Raw genomic sequence first — 21,480 nt, forward strand, 5'->3', positions numbered from 1 at the left:
GAGCTCCGGCAGGCGGAGGCACGGCACGACGACCACGGTGACGGGCACGCGACGTGCCAATGGCTACCCACTGGGCGCAGCACAAGGCCACAAGGGCATGGTGGCGGGCAAGGCACGGCGTGGCGGTGACGGCATCCCCGACTCGAGGCATAGCGTGGCATGGGAATATGGGATGGCGGTGACAAGCGATGACCCTCCTGGCATGGGGCGGATGTTAGTGAGAGGGGAAGAAAGGAAGCGAATTGGAAAAAAAAACTGGTTCTTCCTCTTTCTTCTTCGAGGGATTCAGGGGTGGTATGAAAAGGATATATGCTATAACTTGATTTTTGCCCTCAAACTCTTTTAGAAAAAAGATTATCACTTAGACCATGTTTGGTTTCCTATGACTAAAATTTAGTTACTAAAACCAATGACTAAACTTAAACCATGTTTAGTTTCCCATGACTAAAGTTTATTAGCTAAAGTGACTAGCAGGGGGAAACCAAACAGGCCCTTAATCTCAATACGGTGGAGATGCTCAAGGATAACCATGATCCAAGTTTTTTCTATGTAACTGGAGATATTAGGTAAGGACTTACTACATCCAACTTGCACATGAAAGAAACTACAATTGTCGCAAGCACCCAAAAATTCTAAAGACAAAACTTACAAAGTTGAGAACAGCAGATTATTCAGTTATTGGTTAAAGATTTTCTCTCTTGAAAAAACTGATTTGTTTCTGGCCTCTTCGGCCGTAAATTTTTTAGATCTAACATGGTCTAATTTAGGTTTTAGACTTTGCGACAGTTAACAGTTAAGATTCTGTGGTGAAATTTTTTAGTTGAAGTAGGTTACCCTGTACATGAAAGTTGCCTGTACATAGCCACATGTGCATGAGTCAGAGATGCTCGATTATGTCAAAACTTTACAATGCAAAAATTCATAAAAGCGTTGCTGTACAAAAGAAAAAAAAACAGTTTATACATAGTGGAGTATATATACTACTTATATGTACAAACTAATTGATAGAACCATCTCTACTTCTAGAGCTTATTAAACATCCAAATCCGACCATGAAAGTTGCATTCAGGAAATACTGTATATGCAGGGACGGATCTAAGGGGGCTGCTGGGGTACAGCTGGTGCATCAATGAAAATATGAAGAGGGTGAGGAAGAAGAAGAGGTGGAAGAAAGAAGAAAAATGGAGAGAGACGAAGAAGAAGAAACTAGCCCTCTTCGTTCGTGTTCTGCATCCTCCATTGTGCATATGCCAGTAGCATGAACTGACGAATTCGTCGAGAATGACTACATGTCTACATACCAAACTTCAAAGCGCACGAGGCACGACCACACAAAACGATGTTTACATACACTTCACTTCACTCTAATTTACAGCGAAAACCAGCGATCTGGCCGACGACCTAGCAGGCTACCACCAGGCTAGCACTACTCCTCCAGCTCCAGCTGGCTCATCTTGAGGTGGAGGTGCTTGTGCGCGAACGCGTAGAGCCTGCCCATCTCGTCGCCGTCCACCGCGCCGTTGCGGTTGGCGTCGGCCGCGCGCACCGCCTCTCGCGCTTTCCACCACACGAACCACAGGTTGAGGCTGCGCAGCGCCCGCTCCAGCTCCTCCCGGCTGATCCGGCCGTCGCCGTCCGCGTCGAACTGGCTCAGCCACGCCCTGAACTCCTCCACCGTCGTCTCCCCCTCCGGCAGCACACGGTAGTACCGCATGAATGCCATTGTTACACACTACTGGTGGTCCTCGTCTGCCTGATACGGTTACGGTGATGGTATAGCTATCCAGTATCCACGAGACAACCGTGGGCTATAGTTGATAACAACGCCGCTATATATACTGTCTCCCGGCCGGTCTGCGAGGTTAGGCCGGAACCGGAAGGCTCCGGAGATTTGCAGTTCTCGGTTGCCGCACGTTTGGTGCGAGCGCGACGCCGGTCATGGACGGGGCCGGACGACATGGGGACGGGGCGTGGAATTCGTGTGCGTTGTTAGGCAGAGAAGAGAATCAAAGGTGCTGATCCTTGGACACCGCTTGGCATTTTGACTGATGGTTAAGATTCGTTGCTTGAAACGAGAAGGCCGGCTGGCATCAGAATTCATTGATAGGATGCGCTCGGGGACGAAGAATCGGATGCCTTCAACCTTTGCCGCGCACGCACTATTCATGCAGTGGACACAGTGGTCGTGCTGCTTGCCTAGTGACAAATTTGATCTCGTGGTCATGGAACAATGAAGAATGTTGCCAGTCGTATCCAAGTAGCCATGTACTGCTCTAGAAGATGGCCGGGACGCGATGTTGCTCAAGGATTCGTAACCGCCAGGCGCCAGGTTGCTTGTGAGAAGCAATAATCACGCATAGGCTTAGCCATTAGGCAAGCGTTGGTCAAGAATTTCAGCAAAATCTTAGGTTGATTCTGCCTTATAGCATAAGTAATCAGCTTCACAGCTGGTGTATTAACCAAGATAAGAACATTTCATTACAAAAACAAGATAAGATAAGAAGAATGACATTGAGTATTGAACTTCCAAAGTTTTCCCATGTGGGGAGCTGTCTTCAGGGCCGAGCAAACCAATGCGCGTGCAGGTGATTTGCTATGTCCATTCAAGTCTGAATGACTGATACAGAATACGTACCTTCTTCGACTTCAATGAAACCGAATCTTTTTACCTAACTGGTGACAATCTTTTTACCTTGCCTCCACCGCGTTGTTCATCAGCAAAATGAGTGGGTTAATAATCAGGAGGGTAAGATTTCGTTTCTGCCGGGTTTTCCCACTCTTGTTCAGATTCTGAATCACGCGGCTAGCGCTTTCCAACGATTCGATCGCTGCGTCGGAGTACTAGTCATCAACTTCGCTATAGCATCAGTCATGTTGTTTTTAACACTTCTCGAAATATTCATTCATAAACGCGTGCCCAACATCATCCTCTTTTTTATCATCTTGCACAGGTAAAAAGAAAGTGCGATCGTGCATCGGAATGTGCATATATGCTATATTAAATTGCTTAGCATATATTTCCTCCGTTTTAAATTATAAAAATCATTCTAACTTTTTAAATAGTCAAACATCTGACCAAAATTATAAAGAGAGTTATAAAGATTTATGACATCATATAAGTATACCATAAAAATATAGGCCTTGTTTAGTTCCTCCTAAAGTTTATTCCCTGTCAAATGTTTGAACATATTCATGGAGTATTAAATATAGAATAAAAAAATAACTAATTGCACATATTACGACTACTTTGCGATATGAATTTTTTAAGCCTAATTAGTCCATAATTTTGACAATGTTGTGCTACAGTAAACACATGCTAATGATTGATTAATTAGGCTTAATAAATTCGTCTCGCGGAGTACTGCCGGCTTCTGTAATTTATTTTATTATTACTATCCGAACACTCCCATATGACACCTCGATGTGACACCCCTAAACTTTATCCTCTGGATTTAAACACCACCATAATTAATAAAGAATTTAATAGTACTTATTTAATATCATAAATATTATTTTTTTTATATAAATTTGGTCAAACTTGAGATGCTTTAACTATTAAAGAAAGTTAGAATAACAGATAATTTGAGACGTAGAGAGTACATATGAACAAAGTTTTTTTGTTCCATTCATTCCAAATCATAAGTCATTTTACTTTATTCTATCTGCATATCTATCTATCTATCTATCTACTCCATCCGTTATAAATTATTATAAATTATAAGACATTTTGGCTATTTTGGATATATAACATTTGCTAGGCACTTATATATACACTGGGTCTAGATACATAGTAAAAGCAATGTATATAAAGAGCTAAAATGTTTTATAATTTAGAATGGAGGGAGTATATTGTTATACACTTAGATATATACTGTGTCTAGATACATAATAAAAGCAATGTATATAAAAAGCTAAAATATCTTATTATTTAGAATGGACGAAGTATATATTGTTATGTATCTCATATATTTATTTAATAGATAATTTGAAATGGAGAGAGAGTATCATAGCATGACAACTAATCTCTATAACTGATAGTCAGCTACTAAAAAATAAATAAAAATCTATTTATATATATCCTCACCTAATAATTTAGGAGTACTAATGGCCCTGTTCGGTTTACCTCATATTTGGTTTGTTCGGCTTCTTTTTTTAGCCGGAACAGTGTTTTTTCTCATAACAATTCAGCCGGAACAGTATTTTCAGCCAAGTTTAAGACCAATGAACGGGGCCAATATCTTACTACCTACCATCTAGCTAACAATTACTCCTAGTTATTAGCCCTGCTGGCTGATAACATACTCCCTTTGTCCACAATATCTTGACTCGATTTGTAAAAAATATATGCAACATCTTTGTCTCCAAATAAATTTATTAAAGATTCAAATATCTATCCAATGATATTAATTATGTACCATAAATATTAATATTATATATATATATATAGTTAAAGTTGTTTCTTGAAAAGTGAAAATGGTATATATTTAGGGATTGAGGGAGTAGTTGGGCAGTCTAAACATTGCCCTTTTTGCTTGAACTTATCAGCAATGGTATAGTATTTTCTCTTACAACAAAACAACCGCAGCCGGTTTATCAGCCGTAAAAATCATCAACCGAACAAGCTTGACTTTATCTAAGGGTGTCCTCAATGGCTGACAACTTGTACCCAGTTCGCTTGGCTGATAAGACATGACTAAAAATACTGTTGGCTGATTTATTGTGAGAAAAAAATACTATTTATTGACTAAAAAATATAGCTTATAAGCCCAGCGAACAAGGCGCTGGTAGCTAGAGGACTGGCTTATCTAATAAGGAGAAAAGAGGATAAGGCCTTGTTTAGTTGTGTGAAGTTTGGGATTTTGGCTACTGTAGCACTTTTGTTTTTATTTGGTAATGAGTATTCAATCATAGACTAATTAGGCTCAAAACGTTCGTCTTGCGATTTCCAATCAAATTTTGCAATTAGTTTTTTTCGTCTATATTTAATGCTCCATACACGTATCGTAAGATTCGATGTGATAGCTATTATAATACTTTTTGAGAAAACTTTTTTTGGAACGAAGGCCTAAGAAAATTTACAGCGCTAACGACGAAGCAAGCGTCTAGTTCCACGTCTTTCCAAATTTTCTGAGTCTCTGACCTGCATTCTCTATCTAGCTTGTTCTTTTATTTATTGTTTCTAGCTAACACAGTAGCTGGCAATTTCTCAGGCTGCTGGGACGCCCTAAGTGCACCGCAACGGGAAGAGCGAAATCAACTTCTTCAATAATATTATTAGCTTTTAACAATGGTTGATTGGGTCCACGTAACATTTTCACACGTTCTTATAATATGTGTAACTGTAAAAAAAATACTTACCTTACGAGTCATCTATTGCGAGTGAGCGGGTGCAATTATTTAGCGCTACTGTATCTGTAGCCAGTAGTACTCGTGACTTGTGGGAGACTCTTGACTCGAGTCTTGCTGGCCTGCGTCTGAGGCCTTGTCTATATTGAGGTTAGAAATCAGTATTTGGTATTGTAGGATTTTCGTTGGTATTTAATAATTATTGTTTAATTATGATTTAACTAGACTTAAAAGATTCGTATCGTGATTTACAATCAAACTATGTAATTAGTTATTTTTTTTATTTACATTTAATAGTCCATGTATATATCCAAAAATTTAAGATGACGGAGAGAGTGAAAAAACTTGTAATCTAAACCAGGCCTGGCTGGTGAGGAGTGAGGAGTGCGGAGAGAATCTGTCGGGTACGTTAGAACGGGGTACCCCGAGCGAACAATCAAAAGGGTCGCTAAAGTCCTATCAAAAAATAAAGCTAGAAGGTAAGCCGTGGGCCCCTCACCCGCAACGACCGAGCCCACCAAGCCCTCCGCCTTGCCTCGAGCCTCGCGTAGGAGGTCTCGGCACCCTGACGCAAATTCCGCCTCGCGCGAGGCTCGCCATGGAAGGCCTCGGCAGGGGGTGCATTTTTCGTATCACGCGAGGCCTCTCGCGGCATGCCTCGGTAAGGAATTCGATCTCCGTCTCGCGCGAGGCCTCATTCTCCGTGTCGCTCGAGCCCGGCTCGTCCGCAGCCCGTCGCCCCCCGCCTCGACCGACCCTCCAGACAGCGCATCATGTCTCATTAATGCTTCAACCATTCCCGCAATCTCAGCCGGACGATGGCTCAACGCCACAGAATGGCCGACGGGACCCGAGGTCGCATCAGCGCCATACCGGCTGGGACAGGGCACGGCGGGGATTACCGGCCACTGTGTCCTAACGCTGTGTCCACGATCAACGCCATGCCGGTTGGGACAGGGTACGGCGGGGATTACCGGCCACTGTGTCCTAACGCTGTGCCCACGATCAGCCGCCCACTCGAGGCCTCGGCACTGTACACCAAGGTCTCGGCTATCTTGGAGTTCGTGCCTGCCGAGACCCCTCCGCTGCGGTGCAGCCTCGGCACCGACCAAGTCTCGGCCTCGCGTATAGTCCGTCCACAGTGGCTTGCACGTTCACCGCCACACCCACTCCGAGGCAGTCCCGGGGCTCCCACGACGCACAGGATTGGATGGGACGACCACGCCGCCCCAGTGCTCCAAGGACGGACCACTCCGACGATCACGTCGCCACAAGAACAGGCTACAGGGCCTGGACACGCCGTCTCTGTTCACACGACACTGTATAGTTAGCTCATGTACCGTCCTTGTCCTCCCTTCAGGCTATAAAAGGAGAGGACTTAGGCCGTTTTAGGGGGGACGAAGGAGGAGGACACCTAGTAAGACACACACACACACGCACACATCCCAGCCACCTAAGAGCAACGTCTCAGACAGCCGTCACGACACCCTGCCAAGACCTGGGACTAGCTCCTTCTCTCCCTTAGCTTGTAACCCCCTACTACGAGCACTTCGGTGCAAGGAATACAAGATCGATCTCTCAGACTGGACGTAGGGCATCAATTACCTAAACCAGTATAAACCTTGTGTCTCTTTGCATCACCATCCAGAATCAGGAGCATGCAGTTCAAATTCATTGGTTGGGGACCCCCAGTCTGAAACACTGATAGTTGGCGCGCCAGGTAGGGGCCTCTGCGTGTCAGTTTCGTCATCCCAATAGGTCTCGGATGGCAGACCCCGTACGACCATTGCGTCTGGGCACGGTGGTTTGGTTTGGGAGCCTAGAGTTCATATCCCTAGGGCATGAGTACGATATGGTACTCCTCACCCCTCGAGCCCCACCAACCGACGATGAAGTCATGCACCGACAGCCCAGACGCAGGCGGCGCCCAGGCAGCCGCTCTCGCCGCGCTCGCCAGACACGACGCGAGCAAGACCACCCTGACGCTACGCGAATCCAGGATGGCACGCCGCTCCCCACCGACATCCTACGACCAGTTGTTGGCACGGGGTCCCTGGCTGGGGACCTATCTAGCCTAAGCTTGGACAAAGGAAAACCACCGGTGGCACGCGGCGATGCCCAGCCATCAGGATCCGCTCCACCACTCCCTGAGGAGCCGATCCTGATGGAGCAGAGTCAGGTGACAGCACTATCCCCATACCCCTTTGGGTTGAGAAATGCCGTCGCCTCTTACGACTACGCTTACACTGCCGCTCACGAGGATCCCTTAGAGCGCCGCCAGTGCTTCGGCCTCGACCTAAGCACCCACGCCGACTCCTCGGATGAGGACGAGGCATGGCCCGGAGTGGATTTCTCCAGACTCCATGACCCTAGGGCTTTGCGCCAGTTCTTGACCGCAAGCGACTACTGCTTTGGCTACTCTGACTCCAACAACGAAGGCACTTACGACCCCACTCGCGAGTGTTTTCATGTCGGGCTTGGGATGCTGAGGGCGGGCGAAGAGGACGAGGGGGCAGGTAGCCGTTCCCCGCTTCGCCCAGGTATGGGCGCCGCCACGCCCCCACGCAATGTCCTACCGGCCGCACGAAATGAGAACATCGCTCTTGCACGACCTCAGCGCCCAGACCTAGAACAGCTCTGTGAGCTCCAAGCCAAGGTCGAACAAGACCAACTCCTTCTACAGTAGCTTCGAGACTCTCTCAAACAAGAACAGCGAGGTCGCGGCGAAGGCGAGGGAGCCCGACGGAGGGCCCACGATGTGCATCACCGCATCCATGACGACGAAGGGAGCGAGCAACCCCCAGTCTTCAATCACGCTAGCCAAAACGTCGTGGCTACGGCAATGCTGGTCCGCGCAATGCCCGAGCCTTCTACCATGGAAGGGTGGCAGGTCCGCGGCGAGCTCCGGGATCTCCTAGAGACCGCCGCGGTTTAGCAGGCTGAGAGTTCCACCTCTTGACGGCACAGGGGCGCCTTGAACCTGCCCATGGCACTGCCTCGGTAGGACAGAGAAGCCTCGGCTCGTCCCAAGCCTGACCGAGCGCCGATAGCCCATAGGGTCCCCGTGCTTCTAGACCGCCTCGGCAATCGACGCGAGTTATAGGGAGACCATGAGGTGGTCAGCAGGCGATGACACCACGACAATGAGGGGCCCGCTTAGGGATACCACCCACACCAAGGCAGTCTCTACGACAGCGGGGAGGACCGCAGTCCTTCCCCTGAATCGCCAGGCCCTCGGGTCTTCAGCAGGGCCATCCGCGCTGCACTTTTCCCTGCTCGGTTTCAACAACCAGCCAATCTCGTGAAGTACAGTGGCAAGACCAACCCTGAACTCTGGCTTGCCGATTACCGCCTGGCCTGCCAGCTAGGTGGCATGGACGATGACCTGCTCATCATCCGCAACCTCCCCTTGCTCCTGTCGGACTCAGCATGAGCCTAGCTTGAGCACCTTCCTCCCTCACAAATCCACGACTGGCGTGACTTGGTTAGGATCTTCGTTGGGAACTTCCAGGGCATATACATACGCCCTAGGAACTCCTGGGATCTTAAGAGCTACCGCTAGAAGCCAGATGAGTCTCTCCGAGACTTCATCCGGTGCTTCTCCAAACAATGCACCAAGTTGCCCAGCTTCGATGACTCGGAGATCGTCCAGGCTTTCCTCTCCGGTACTACCTGCCGAGACCTAGTTCAAGAGTTAGGGCGAAACGTGCTGCGCTCTACTGCCACACTCCTCGACGTCGCCACCAGCTTCGCCTCAGGTGAGGATGCTGTTGGAGCCATCTTCCCCGACAGCGACACCAAGGGGAAGCGGAGGGATGAGGCCCCCGAGGCCTCAGCCTCCTACCTCCCCAAGAGAAAGAAAAAGGGGCGCCTGGGGAAGCAAGAGGTCCTGGAGGCTGATCTGGTCGCGGCCGCAGAACGCAAGAACCCTCGAGGCTTCAAAGGCCCTAGGCCTTTTGACGACATGCTCAAGAAACCCTGCCCTTACCACCAGGGCCTGGTCAAGCACGCTCTCAAGGATTGCTCCATGATGCGGCGTTACTATGCCAGGCTTAGGCTCCTCGACGATGACGCTAAGCAGAAGGGCACCGACGAGCGGAACGAGGACTAGGACAACGGTTTCCCTGAGGTACGCAACGCCTTCATTATCTTTGGTGGGCCCTCGGCGTGCCTTACGGCGCGACAGCATAAGAGGGAATGCCGAGAGGTCTTCTTGGTCAAGGTGGCCACCCCCAGTACCTCGACTGGTCTCAAGAGGCGATCACCTTCGATCGAGATGACCACCTTGACCATGTTCCGAATCCCAGGCAGTACCCACTGGTTGTCGACCCGATCATCGGCAATACCCGACTCTCCAAGGTGTTGATGGACGGAGGCAGCAGCCTCAACATCCTCTACGTTAATACCCTAGAGCTCTTGGAGATCGACCGGTCGAGGCTCTAAGGCGACGTCGCCCCCTTCCATGGCATCGTGCCAGGGAAGCGCACACGACCCATCGGGCGCATCGACCTTCCTGTCTGCTTCGGCACCCCCTCCAACTACTGCAAGGAAGTCCTCACCTTCGAGGTAGTCGAGTTTAGGGGAGCCTACCATGCCATCCTAGGGTGGCCGTGCTATGCCAAGTTCATGGCAGTACCCAACTATACCTACCTTAAGCTCAAGATGCCAGGCCCTAGCGATGTCATCACGATTGAGTCCACGTACAAACATGCATACGACTGTGACGTTGAGTGCATCGAGTACGCCGAGGCCCTTGCGGAGGCCGAGACCCTCATTGCCCACCTTGACCAACTCAGTGGCGAGGTGCTTGACTCCAAGCGTCACGCGGGGGCATTCGAGCCCATGGAAACCATCAAACTCATCTCGGTCGACCCTGCCTGCCCCGACGACCGAGCACTGAGGATCAGCGCCACCCTCGATATCAAATAGGAAGCCATGCTCGTCGACTTTCTCTGTGCAAACACCGACATATTTGCATGGAGTCCCTTGGACATGCCAGGCATACCGAGGGAGGTCACCGAGCACGCCCTAGACATCTGGGCTGGGTCTAGACTGGCAAGGCAACGCCTGCGCTGCTTCGACGAGGAAAAGCGTAGGGCCATCGGTGAGGAGATACAGAAACTCTTGGCGGCTAGGTTCATCAGGGAAGTGTCCCACCCAGAGTGGTTGGCTAACCCCGTGTTAGTCAAGCAGAAAAATGGAAAATGGAGGATGTGCGTAGACTACACCGGTTTGAACAAAGCATGTCCGAAAGTCCCCTTTCCATTACCCCAAATCGATCAAATCGTTGATTCCACTATAGGGTGCGAGACCCTGTCTTTCCTTGATGCGTATTCTGGTTACCATCAAATTAAGATGAAAGAGTCCAACCAGCTCGCGACTTCTTTTATCACACCATTCGGCATGTACTGCTACGTGACTATGCCTTTTGGCCTCAGAAACGCAGGTGCCATGTACCAGCGGTGCATGACCTAGGTCTTTGGCGACAACATCGAGTAGACCGTTGAGGCCTACGTAGATGACATCATGGTCAAAACCAGAAAGGCCAAGGATCTCGTTGATGACTTGAGGATAACCTTCAAATGCCTTAGAGAAAAGGGCATCAAACTCAATCCCGAGAAGTGTGTGTTCAGGGTCCCCCGGGGCATGCTCTTGGGATTCATAGTCTCGGAACGCGGTATTGAAGCCAACCCGAAGAAAGTCTCGGCCATAACCGGCATGGGACCAATCAGAGACCTCAAGGGAGTATAGAGAGTCATGGGATGTCTTGTGGCCCTGAGCCGCTTCATCTCACGCCTCGTCGAAAAAGGTTTGCCTCTGTACCGACTCTTGAGAAAATCGGAGCATTTTTCGTGGACCCTCGAGGCCGAAGAAGCCCTCGACAGACTCAAGACGCTGCTCACAAATCCTCCCGTCCTGGTACCCCTAGCCAGGGATAAGGTTCTCTTACTCTACGTTGCCGCAACGACCCAAGTGGTCAGCGCTGCCGTAGTGGTAGAGAGGTAGGAAGGGGGGCATGCTCTGCCCACCCAACGTCCTATTTACTTCATCAACAAGATGCTCTCCGAGACCAAAGCACTCTACCCCCACATCCAGAAGCTGGTCTACGCCATGGTCCTGGCCCGGTGCAAACTGCGTGACTACTTCGAGTCACACCCAGTGACTATGGTATCATCTTTCCCCCTAGGCGAGATAGTTTATAATCGGGAGGCCTCGGGCAGGATAGCCAAGTGGGCTGTCGAGCTTATGGGGGAAACCTTGACCTTTGCGCCTCGAAAAGCGATTAAGTCTCAGGTCTTGGCCGATTTCATGGCTGAATGGACAGACACCCAACTGCCACCTGCTCAAATTTAGACGGAGTGCTAGACCATGTACTTCAATAGATCCCTGATGAAGACTGGGGCAGGCGCGGGACTACTCTTCATCTCTCCCCTCAGAGTACACATGCGCCACATGGTGCGACTCCACTTCACCGCCTCCAACAATGTGGCCGAGTATGAGGCCCTCATCAACGCCTTACAAGTCACCATCGAACTTGGGGCATGGCGCCTCGACGTCCGAGGTGACTCGCGGCTCGTCATAGATCAAGTAATGAAGGAGTCAAATTGTCTCGACCCTAAGATGGAGGCTTACTGCAAGTTGGTACGACGCCTGGAAGACAAGTTCGATGGTCTCAAACTAAATCACATTGCACGGAAGTATAATGAGGCTGCCAACGAGCTGGCAAAGATGGCCTCGACATGGGCCCCGGTCCCCCCGAACATTTTTGCCAGAGACCTCTACAAACCTTCCATTGGCTATGCCTCAACAACAGAGGAGGGCCCACCCACGGAACCCACAGCAAAGCTCGACGCCCCCCTGCTACTGAGACCCCCTCAACCGAGCTCGAGGTCATGGAAGTCAGCGTCGAGCCTTCGCAGACCGACTAGGACGCGGATTGGCGAATCCCGTTCCTTGATTGGATCGATCGGGGGGAACTCCCTAGCGATAGGACCGAAGCTCGATGGCTCGCGCGCTGAGCCAAGGCTTACGTCCTCTACAATGACGAATTGTATAGGCAAAGTCCCTCAGGTGTCCTCCAACGATGTATCAGTACCGAGGTGGGCCAAGCTCTGCTTTGGGACTTACACGCAGGCGCCTGCGGGCACCATGCGGCGCCTCGGACGCTCGTAGGGAACGCTTTCCGCCAAGGGTTCTACTGGCCGACGGCGATCGCCGATGCTACCAAGCTAGTACACTCCTACAAAGGATGCCAGTACTATGCTCAGCAGACACATCTCCCAGCCCTGGCCCTGCAAACCATTCCCCTCACATGGCCGTTCACCGTGTGGGGGCTCGACATGGTCGGGCCTCTGCAAAAGGCCCCTGGGGGCTACACCCATCTACTGGTATCAATCGACAAGTTCTCTAAATGGATTGAGGCTCGTCCGATCAATCAAATCAAATCCGAGCAGACGGTGCTGTTCTTCACTAACATTATCCATAGGTTTGGGGTCCCCAACACCATCATCACCGACAACGGGACGCAGTTCACCGGCAAGAAGTTCCTGACATTTTGTGATGACCACCACATTCGTGTGGCCCGATCGGCCGTAGGACACCCAAGGACCAACGCCCAAGTCGAGCGTGACAACAGCATGATCCTACAAGGCCTCAAGCCAAGGATTCACAACCGGTTGAAAAAGTTTGGCAAGAAATGGCTCGCTAAACTCCCATCAGTCATCTGGAGCCTAAGGAACACTCCAAGCCAAGCCACGGGGTTCACGCCTTTCTTCCTGGTCTATGGGGCCGAGGCCATCCTCCCTACCGACTTGGAATATGGTTCCCTGAGGCTACAAGCCTACAACGAACAAAGTAACCGCACCACCCGAGAGGACGCCCTTGATCAACTAGAGAAAGCCCGAGACATCGCGCTACTACACTCGGCCAAATACCAGCAGAGCCTACGGCGCTATCAGGCCTGATGCATCCGGGGCCAAGACTTGAAGGTAGGTGACCTGGTGTTGAGGCTAGCACAGAGCAACAAGAGTCGCCACAAGCTGACCCCACCATGGGAGGGACCGTACATCATCGCCCAAGTACTAAAGCCTGGGACCTACAAGCTAGCCAACGAGAAGGGCAAAGTCTTCACCAACGCTTGGAACATAGAACAACTACGTCACTTTTATCCCTAAATTTCCAAGCATTGTATATATCATTTCTCAAAATACAATTAAAAAGCGTTCTTTAGTTGGTCTAATTTTTTGAGAAACCCCCCGAGCCCATCGTAGGTCTCGGCAGTACAATAACACGACAAGGGAGACTCAGCTCTGCCTCGGCAGAACCAAGCCTCCCTCGGGGGCTACATGGGGGACTCCCCCCTAGGTCCCATGCACCGTTCTTCAATTGTTTTTCGCAAAAATTCCTACGCCAAGACTCTAGCGGGCTCTGACGAATCGGTTGTAAAAACTCCTCGGACCAAGGTCTGTTTCCTAAGCAAGAGGCCGATAGAGTCGTGAGATGGCCTATGCCTCTAGGCTATGGCACTCCCTCACTACCTCTCGCTCAAGGGACGGCTTAGGCCCCAATGGGGTGCTTTGCAAACAAAATCCGATCAGGGGCAACAGAGGGCAGAGGCTCGGAAACATAAGAAAAACAACTAAGAAACACAAATACTTCAGAAATAAAGGCCTCGACGGCCACAAGCGTTACGATGCAAAAAATAATCCCTACTCTACTTTTACATAGCCTCCAGGGCACAGATCAAGGCTCAGGGTCTTCAGCACCGGCAGATGGTAAGGGAGGAACCACCTCCTCTTCGAAGAGCGTCGCCAGCGCCGTGCCAGGGCCTTCCATCGCCTCCATCAGCTTCGTGACCACCGCGTCTGCCTCCTCCTCATCATTAGGTAGGACATACCCATCGCTGATGGCCGGGAGGTCGACGCCGACGTAGTGAGAAGAGATGACGGCCAGCGTGCGCTTGACACCAGTGTGCAGCGCCCCTCGGAGCCGCTCGCGCACCTGGTTGCTCAGCGCGGTCAGACAGCTCCCTAGGGAGTTGCCTGACTGAACCCCCTTGACCTCTAAGGCCTCGCAGGCAGAAAGGGCAGCAAGTTTCAGCACCTCGTGCTCCCCGATCTCGGCCTCGAGCACCGTCTGCACCGCACTGGAAGCCTCGGCGGCCCGAGTGATCTCTGCCTCCGACTCTGCATCGAGGAAAATGGAATGAGGCCGAGCGAGGGAAAAAACAACCTAAGTTAGGGATGGAAGCCCACGGAACTCACCCTTGGCCTTCTGCTCCCAGCGTCGGGTCTCGACCTAACAAGCCTCGGTCTTCTCCTTCCAGCGCAGGGCCTCGGCCCGGGAAGCCTCGGCCTCCTCCTTCAAGCGTTGGGCCTCGACCCGAGAAGCCTCGGCTGCCCTGGAAGCCTCACTCCCCAGCTCTGCACCACGCAAGGGAGTTAGGGAGTGAACATAAGAAAAAGAAAACAAAATGAGGGGACTAAAACTCACCCTCGACCGTCCCCCATCAAATTACAGCCTCGGTCCGTGAGGCCTCAGCTGCAGCAAGGGCCTCGTCCAAGGCACCTTTCATCAGCTGGTGCGCCCTCTGTTCCACCCCCAGCTGCCCCACGTGAGCCGTGGCCGAGGTCTTAGCTTCAACGGCTCGGCCCCTGAAGGCATCCCGGTTGCTGACCGCGCGGGTGAGCTCCTCCTCCAACTCCTTAACCCGCACCGCCAGAGGAGCGAGTTGCGTCTGGGCCGTGGCCGCCTTGACCTTTGCGTCGGCACAATGAAGGTGGAGGTCCTCTACCTCCGTGCTCCACGCCGATAGGAGCTTGTTGGCGCTGGCGAGAAGGTCCTTCTGATGCTGAAGCTGGTCCCAGACGCCCCTCTCCTGCCGGAGAAAGACTGACTTCCCAAGCGACCGGGTCTCGAGCTCCTGGGGAAGCAGAACGAGGGTCATTGGTTGCAACGAAACCAGAGAAGGACAACGTCACGCGAGAAAGGAAATCACAAACCTAGGCAACTCTGGGCAGTTCGTCGGCCACCATGGACAGGGCCATCCGAAGCGACCGCTCCGCTAGCTGGTGGTATTGCTCGAAGGTGCCCCAGCGCCCGCCTTCGGCTGTGTCCTCGAGGGCGAATAGAGGCTCCCCCTCAGAGTCGTCCCGGCTTCGCCACAGTACTCGTGGGTGATCCCACCCACAAGGCTTGGGTCACGCCCGCACGAGGGCCGAGCTTCCCCTGTCCAAGAACAGCACCGGCTGTTCCATGGCACCGGCATCCTCGGCGTCGACCACCTCCCGCGCCCGGGAAGTATCGTCGGAGGAGATCGGATAGACCTCCGCCTCCCGAGCGCTCTCCCACAACAATGGCAGGCCCTGAACCAAGGGCGCCACTGAGGCCTCCGCCACCTGCATCTCCGCCTCCTGGACAGATGGCCTCGCCGCCATCACGATGGCCTTGGTGATCTCGAGGGCTCTGGGCTCTACAATTATGGCCTCGACAGTCTCGGGGGCTTCAGCCTCCACCATCGTGGCCTCGGTAGACACAGAGACACCGACCACGGCCACTGTGGTCTCGACGGTCGTGGACGCCGTGGCCTCCGTCGCCTCAGCCTCGGAGACCCCGGTGGCCTCGGCAACCAAGGGCACGCTGGCCCCGTCTGACTCGTGAGCCTTGCCCCCATGAGGCGGAAACGCTCCCTCCCTCGTCTATGTAGGGGCTGCCTTAGCAACCCCTCCTTGGGCGTCCGGCCCCCTTGGGTCGACCCTCGCCGACACCACGCCGCGTTGGATAGCGGCTTGTGCCTCTGCCACCCAGTGGGCGGAGGAGCCAGGGCTCGCCTTTAGCGCCTTAAGGGGCGCCAAGGGGAGCTCATCCGTAGGCCGCTTCCGACTAAGGAAAAATAACCTACAGGGTCAGCGCGAGACCAAAAAGGCAAATGGAATGCACTATAACCTCACCAAAAATACACTAACCTTGAACGGGGCGGCAACCGTTTTGCCACGGCGAACCTCGTCCACAACGGCGGAGGCAGCGGCAGAGGCGTCGCCTCCATATCCATCGGCGCCGGTCGGTCCTCAATGGACCCTGGCGCCCCTTCGGTCCTCTGCGGGGGTGGTGGCATCGTCTCCACCGCCACTCGCTCCACCACGGCCGCCGTGCCCACTGGGCTGATGGCTCGTTTGCCCAATGCCCGGGCCTCGGGCGTGTCGGCCTCGGCCTCAGAGCGAGCAACCGCCGGCCCTGGGTCCGCTTCTCCTCCTCCCCCAGGAGTGCTGGGCTGCTGGCTAGTGCCCTGGGCACCACCTCCACTACGTCAGGAAGGTGGTCCAGGGGACCTCGCCCCGCCTCGCCCCCGTCACCCCCGTCCGAGGCCTCCGTTAATAGCGACGTCGATGGGGATTCCTCCAGCGGGAGACCCTCCTTCCTTTGTTGACAGCGGTGCTTATCCAGCTCCTCGCGCGCGAGGAGTTGCTTCGTGCGTTTCGCCACCTTGGCATCCTTCCGTGTCTTCTGCGTGTCGACATGCGCCTGGTTGATCGCCCGCCGCCTCGCGTCCTTGGGAACAGGTGGCGGAGAGGAGCGCACGTCCCTCATCCCCTGAAGGAACGACGAACGCGCATAAGGGAACAAGGGTTAAGGGGAGACTGAGGAGGTTCAGAGGCTACAGCGGCACATGACTTACCAACAAAAGGAACCCCCGCGACGATCGCATCGCGAAGGGGGTCAAGTTGCCGCCCTTCAGCTTTGCCTCTACTGTCTCCCCAACCCGACGAAGGATTTCCTCGTCGAAAAGGGCGGAGGAGGACATCCGGATGCCCTCCATGGGTTCACCTGGCTTCATCTCAAACAGCCACCACCGCCGAGCCATCAGTGGCAGCACCCTCTGGCGGTGGAAGGCGGCCACGACCACAGCCACGGTGAGGCCATGGCCCCGCAGCCTCGCCAGCCCCTCTAGGAGCGTCTCTAGCTTAGGCTGGTCGCCCTTCGGGACACCCCACTTACATCTCTCTGGGCAGCTCCCCACAATCCGCCCGGTGTAAGGGAGAAGTCCTCCATCATCGTTATGAAGGTAGAACCAGCTCGTGTACCACCATCGGTTGGAGGACACGAGCTAGGCTGGGATGTAGAGGTGCTGGCGGTCCTGGCGCACCTAGAGAGTGCAGCTTCCAGCCCTCGTCGCCTTCCTCTTACCCGACGTACCCATCGGCTTGGTAGTATGCCCCGCCCAGAACAGGTGGAGCCACAACTCCCAATGGGGAACAATCCCCAAATATCCCTTGTAGACGGCAATAAAGATAGCCGCCTAAGCGATGGAGTTGGGATTGAAGTTATGGAGCTCCACGCCGTAGTAGTGCGGGAGCGCCCGCATGAACCGGTCCGCCGAGACACCGAGGCCCCGCTCGTGGAAGGAGACGAAGCTCATGACGTAGCCGTTGCGAGGCCTCGGCTTTGGCTCGCCATATGGAGCAATCCACTCTGGCCTGCTGGGGTCCGTCACCGGGCGAAGGAGTCCACCATCGACAAGCGACTAAAGCATCTCCTCGGTGACGTCCGATGGGTCCCAGGGGTCCACCTCGACAACGACGATGTCACCGACCATGAGTGCGAGGGAGGAATCGAGTGCGGTGGTGTGTTTTTTTTCTCTCTCACACGCTCTCGCTTTTTTCTCGCTTTCTCCCTAGGCTCGCTCTTCTCTCCTCTTCTTCCCGGCACCCGCTGCTCTAGCGATGGCTCGGCGAAGGCGATGCTAATGCAGGCAAGGTAAGATGAGGAGGGACGAGACTCCTCGGGTATTTATGTAGAGAGGAGGCGAAATGAATGGGCGACGAAATCGAGGAGGTTTTCCCCCCGATCCGGCGTGGTTAACCACGAGGCGATTTCACCGGCCCACGTGCCCACGTCTCCCGCATTAAATGCGAGGACAGTTACATCCCATCCACCACATCACGCTCGGCCACTACGACAGCAGGCATCATTTTGACTCCCCATGAAACCGCCTCAAAAGGAGCGCCGCCCGTGCCGAGCTAATAGGGAAGATATTCCCTACGGCCTATTCCTTTCGTATGAAGGAATCGGGCTCTGAACCTATTACGATCTAGGGGTTCGAAGGCTGGGCCCCAAAGGGTTTCGACAGCTGCCCAGGATAACAGAGTCAGGGACGACCGCGGGCGAGCCCATACAGGGCTGAGGCCCAAGCAAGCGAAACGCTTGGGACGCCCAAAGTCGTGTCCAAGACCAGAGGAAAGTCTACGAATGGGATCCCACCGTAGGGAGGCACCGAGCCACCGAGACCCAACGAACGGCCTCGGCACCCACTAGAGACATCCTCTGGTACTCTTGGACTGTGTCTTTGGACCGCTAGCCGTCCCCTAGTGAACAGGGTTCGGGCCTTCACTCGGACTACCCGATAACAGCTCACCGGAAGTGCCACCGCTCGTGCCTAGCGAGGGTAGCGAGGCACATTCCACCCCTCCTTCCGAGCAAAAAGGAAGCGTGAGGGTCGCACAAAAAGTCAGAGGAACCCCTGACGGCCTTCTCATTCTATGCAGAGGCTAGGGAGCTCTTCCTACAACCTTGCCGAGACCCAGCGACCCTAGCTCGCACTCAAAGGGGTTCGGCAAAATAAACCCTCCTTCCGAGCGAAAAGGAAGCGTGAGGGTCGTACAAAAAGACAGGGGAGCTCCTGACAGCCTTCTCACCCTGTGTAGAGGCTAGGGGGCTCTTCCTGCAAATACGCCGAGACCCCACAACTCGGGCTTGCGCCCAAAAGGGGCCTCGGCAAACAAACCCTCACGCGCGAGGGGCTTATAAAAAGTCAGGGGAACTCCCGACAGCCCTCTCGCTCCGCGTAGGGGCTAGGGGCTCTTCCTGCAACCTTGCCGAGACCAGAATGGGCTCGACAAACAAACAATCCGTCCGAACGAAAAGGATATATGAGGGTCGGATGAAAAAGTCAGGGGACCCCCGATCGCCCTCTTGCTCCAGGCGGAGGCTCGGGGGCTCTTCTTGCACCCAAGACCAAGACAAACGGTCCTAGCCCACGCTAGAGGTTTAATTACAAAACACGATAAAGGGCACCGAGCCCGTTACGGTCCAGGGGTTCGAAGGCTGGGCCTCCAAGAGGTTTCGACAGCCGCCCTAGGGCAATAGAGTCAGGGACGACTTCGGGGCGAGTCTACGAATGGCCCAGGCCCGAGCGAACAGTCGCTCGAGGCGTCCTAAGTCGTGTCCGAGACCGGTAGGGAAGTATTCGAATGGGATCCCACCGTAGGGAGGCACCGAGCCACCAAGGCCTAGCGAACGGCCTTGGCACCCACTAGAGAAACCCTCTGGTACTCTTGGAGTACGTCTCTGGACCGCTAGCCGTCCCCTAGTGAACGGGGCTCGGGCCTCTACTCGGACTACCCGATAACAGCTCACTGGAAGTGTCCACGCTCGTGCCCATTGAGGGTAGCCTGGCACATTCCACCCCTCCTCCCAAGCGAAAGAAAGCGTGAGGGTCATACCCAAAGTCAGGGGGCCCTTGACGAACCTCTCGCTCCATGCGGAGGCTAGAGGGGTTTTTCCTGCAGCCTCGCCGAGACCCTCGCAACCTGAACTTGCGCTTAGGGGCTCGGCAAAATGCAATAAGAACTACTCGTTCAAACACGAAAATAAAAAAGCCCCTGGAAGAGTAACTCCAATCCTCCAAGGCCTCGAGGGCTACACCCGGCGGGTGCGCTCGTGCGCACCCACCGAAACCTCAAGATACAAAACCCAATTCCTATAGGAGCGGGTACGAACCAAGCCTAGGCAAACCCTCAGGGAGAGTGCACGCACTCCCCCGGAGGCTCGGGGGCTACTGTCGGGTACCTTAGAACGGGATACCCCGAGCGAACAATCAAAAGGGTCGCTAAAGTCCCATAAAAAAATAAAGCTAGAAGGTAAGCCGTGGGCCCCTCACCCGCAACGACCGAGCCCACCAGGCCCTCCGCCTCGCCTCGAGCCTCGTGCAGGAGGTCTCGGCACCCTGACGCAAATTCCGCCTCGCACGAGGCTCGCCATGGAAGGCCTCGGCAGGGAGTGCATTCTCCGTATTGTGCGAGGCCTCTCGCGGCATGCCTCGGCAAGGAATTCGATCTCCGTCTCGCGCGAGGCCTCATTCTCCGTGTCGCTCGAGCCCGGCTCGTCCGCAGCCCGTCGCCCCCCGCCTCGACCGACCCTCCAGACAGCGCGTCATGTCTCATTAATGCTTCAACCACTCCCACAATCTCAGCCGGACGATGGCTCAACGCCACAGAATGGTCGACGGGACCCGAGGTCGCATCAGCGCCATACCGACCGGGACAGGGCACGGCGGGGATTACCGGCCACTGTGTCCTAACGCTGTATCCACGATGAACGCCATGCCGGTTGGGACAGTGTACGGCGGGGATTACCGGCCACTGTGTCCTAACGCTGTGCCCACGATCAGCCGCCCACTCAAGGCCTCGGCATTGTACACCAAGGTCTCGGCTATCTTGGGGTTCGTGCCTGCCGAGACCCCTCCGCTGTGGTGCAGCCTCGGCACCGACCAAGTCTCGGCCTCGCGCACAGTCCGTCCACAGTGGCTTGCACGTTCACCGCCGCATCCACTCCGAGGCAGTCCCGGGGCTCCCACGACGCACAGGATCGGATAGGACGACCACGCCACGCCCAGTGCTCCAAGGACGGACCACTCCGACGACCACGTCGCCACAGAAACAGGCTACAGGGCCCGAACACACCGTCTCTGTTCACATGACACCGTATAGTTAGCTCATATACCGTCCTTGTCTTCCCTTCAGGCTATAAAAGGAGAGGACTTGGGCCGTTTTAGGGGGGACGAAGGAGGAGGACACCTGGTAAGACACACACACGCACACATCCCAGCTGCCTGAGAGCAACGTCTCAGACGACCCTCACGACACCCTGCTGAGACCTGGGACTAGCTCCCTCTCTCCCTTAGCTTGTAACCCCTACTACGAGCACTTCGGTGTAAGGAATACAAGATCGATCTATCAGACTGAACGTAGGACATCGATTGCCTGAACCAGTATAAACTTTGTGTCTCTTTGCATCACCATCTAAAATCAGGAGCAAGTAGTTTATTAATGGTTGGTTGAGGACCCGAGTCCGAAACAC

General features: G+C 53.7%; 1 protein-coding gene across 1 annotated transcript; it reads right to left on the reverse strand.

Annotated features, from left to right (window-relative positions):
- Positions 1–986: 986 nt before the first annotated feature.
- Positions 987–1,799, reverse strand: LOC136464566 (probable calcium-binding protein CML17). Its single transcript, XM_066463511.1, has one exon. It carries the CDS (start codon positions 1,721–1,723, stop codon positions 1,427–1,429), a length of 297 nt encoding a protein of 98 aa, XP_066319608.1. The 5' UTR covers positions 1,724–1,799; the 3' UTR covers positions 987–1,426.
- Between the last annotated feature and the right edge of the window lie 19,681 nt (positions 1,800–21,480).

This window comes from Miscanthus floridulus, chromosome 7, assembly GCF_019320115.1.
Source record: "Miscanthus floridulus cultivar M001 chromosome 7, ASM1932011v1, whole genome shotgun sequence".
NCBI classification, from domain to species: Eukaryota; Viridiplantae; Streptophyta; class Magnoliopsida; order Poales; family Poaceae; genus Miscanthus; species Miscanthus floridulus.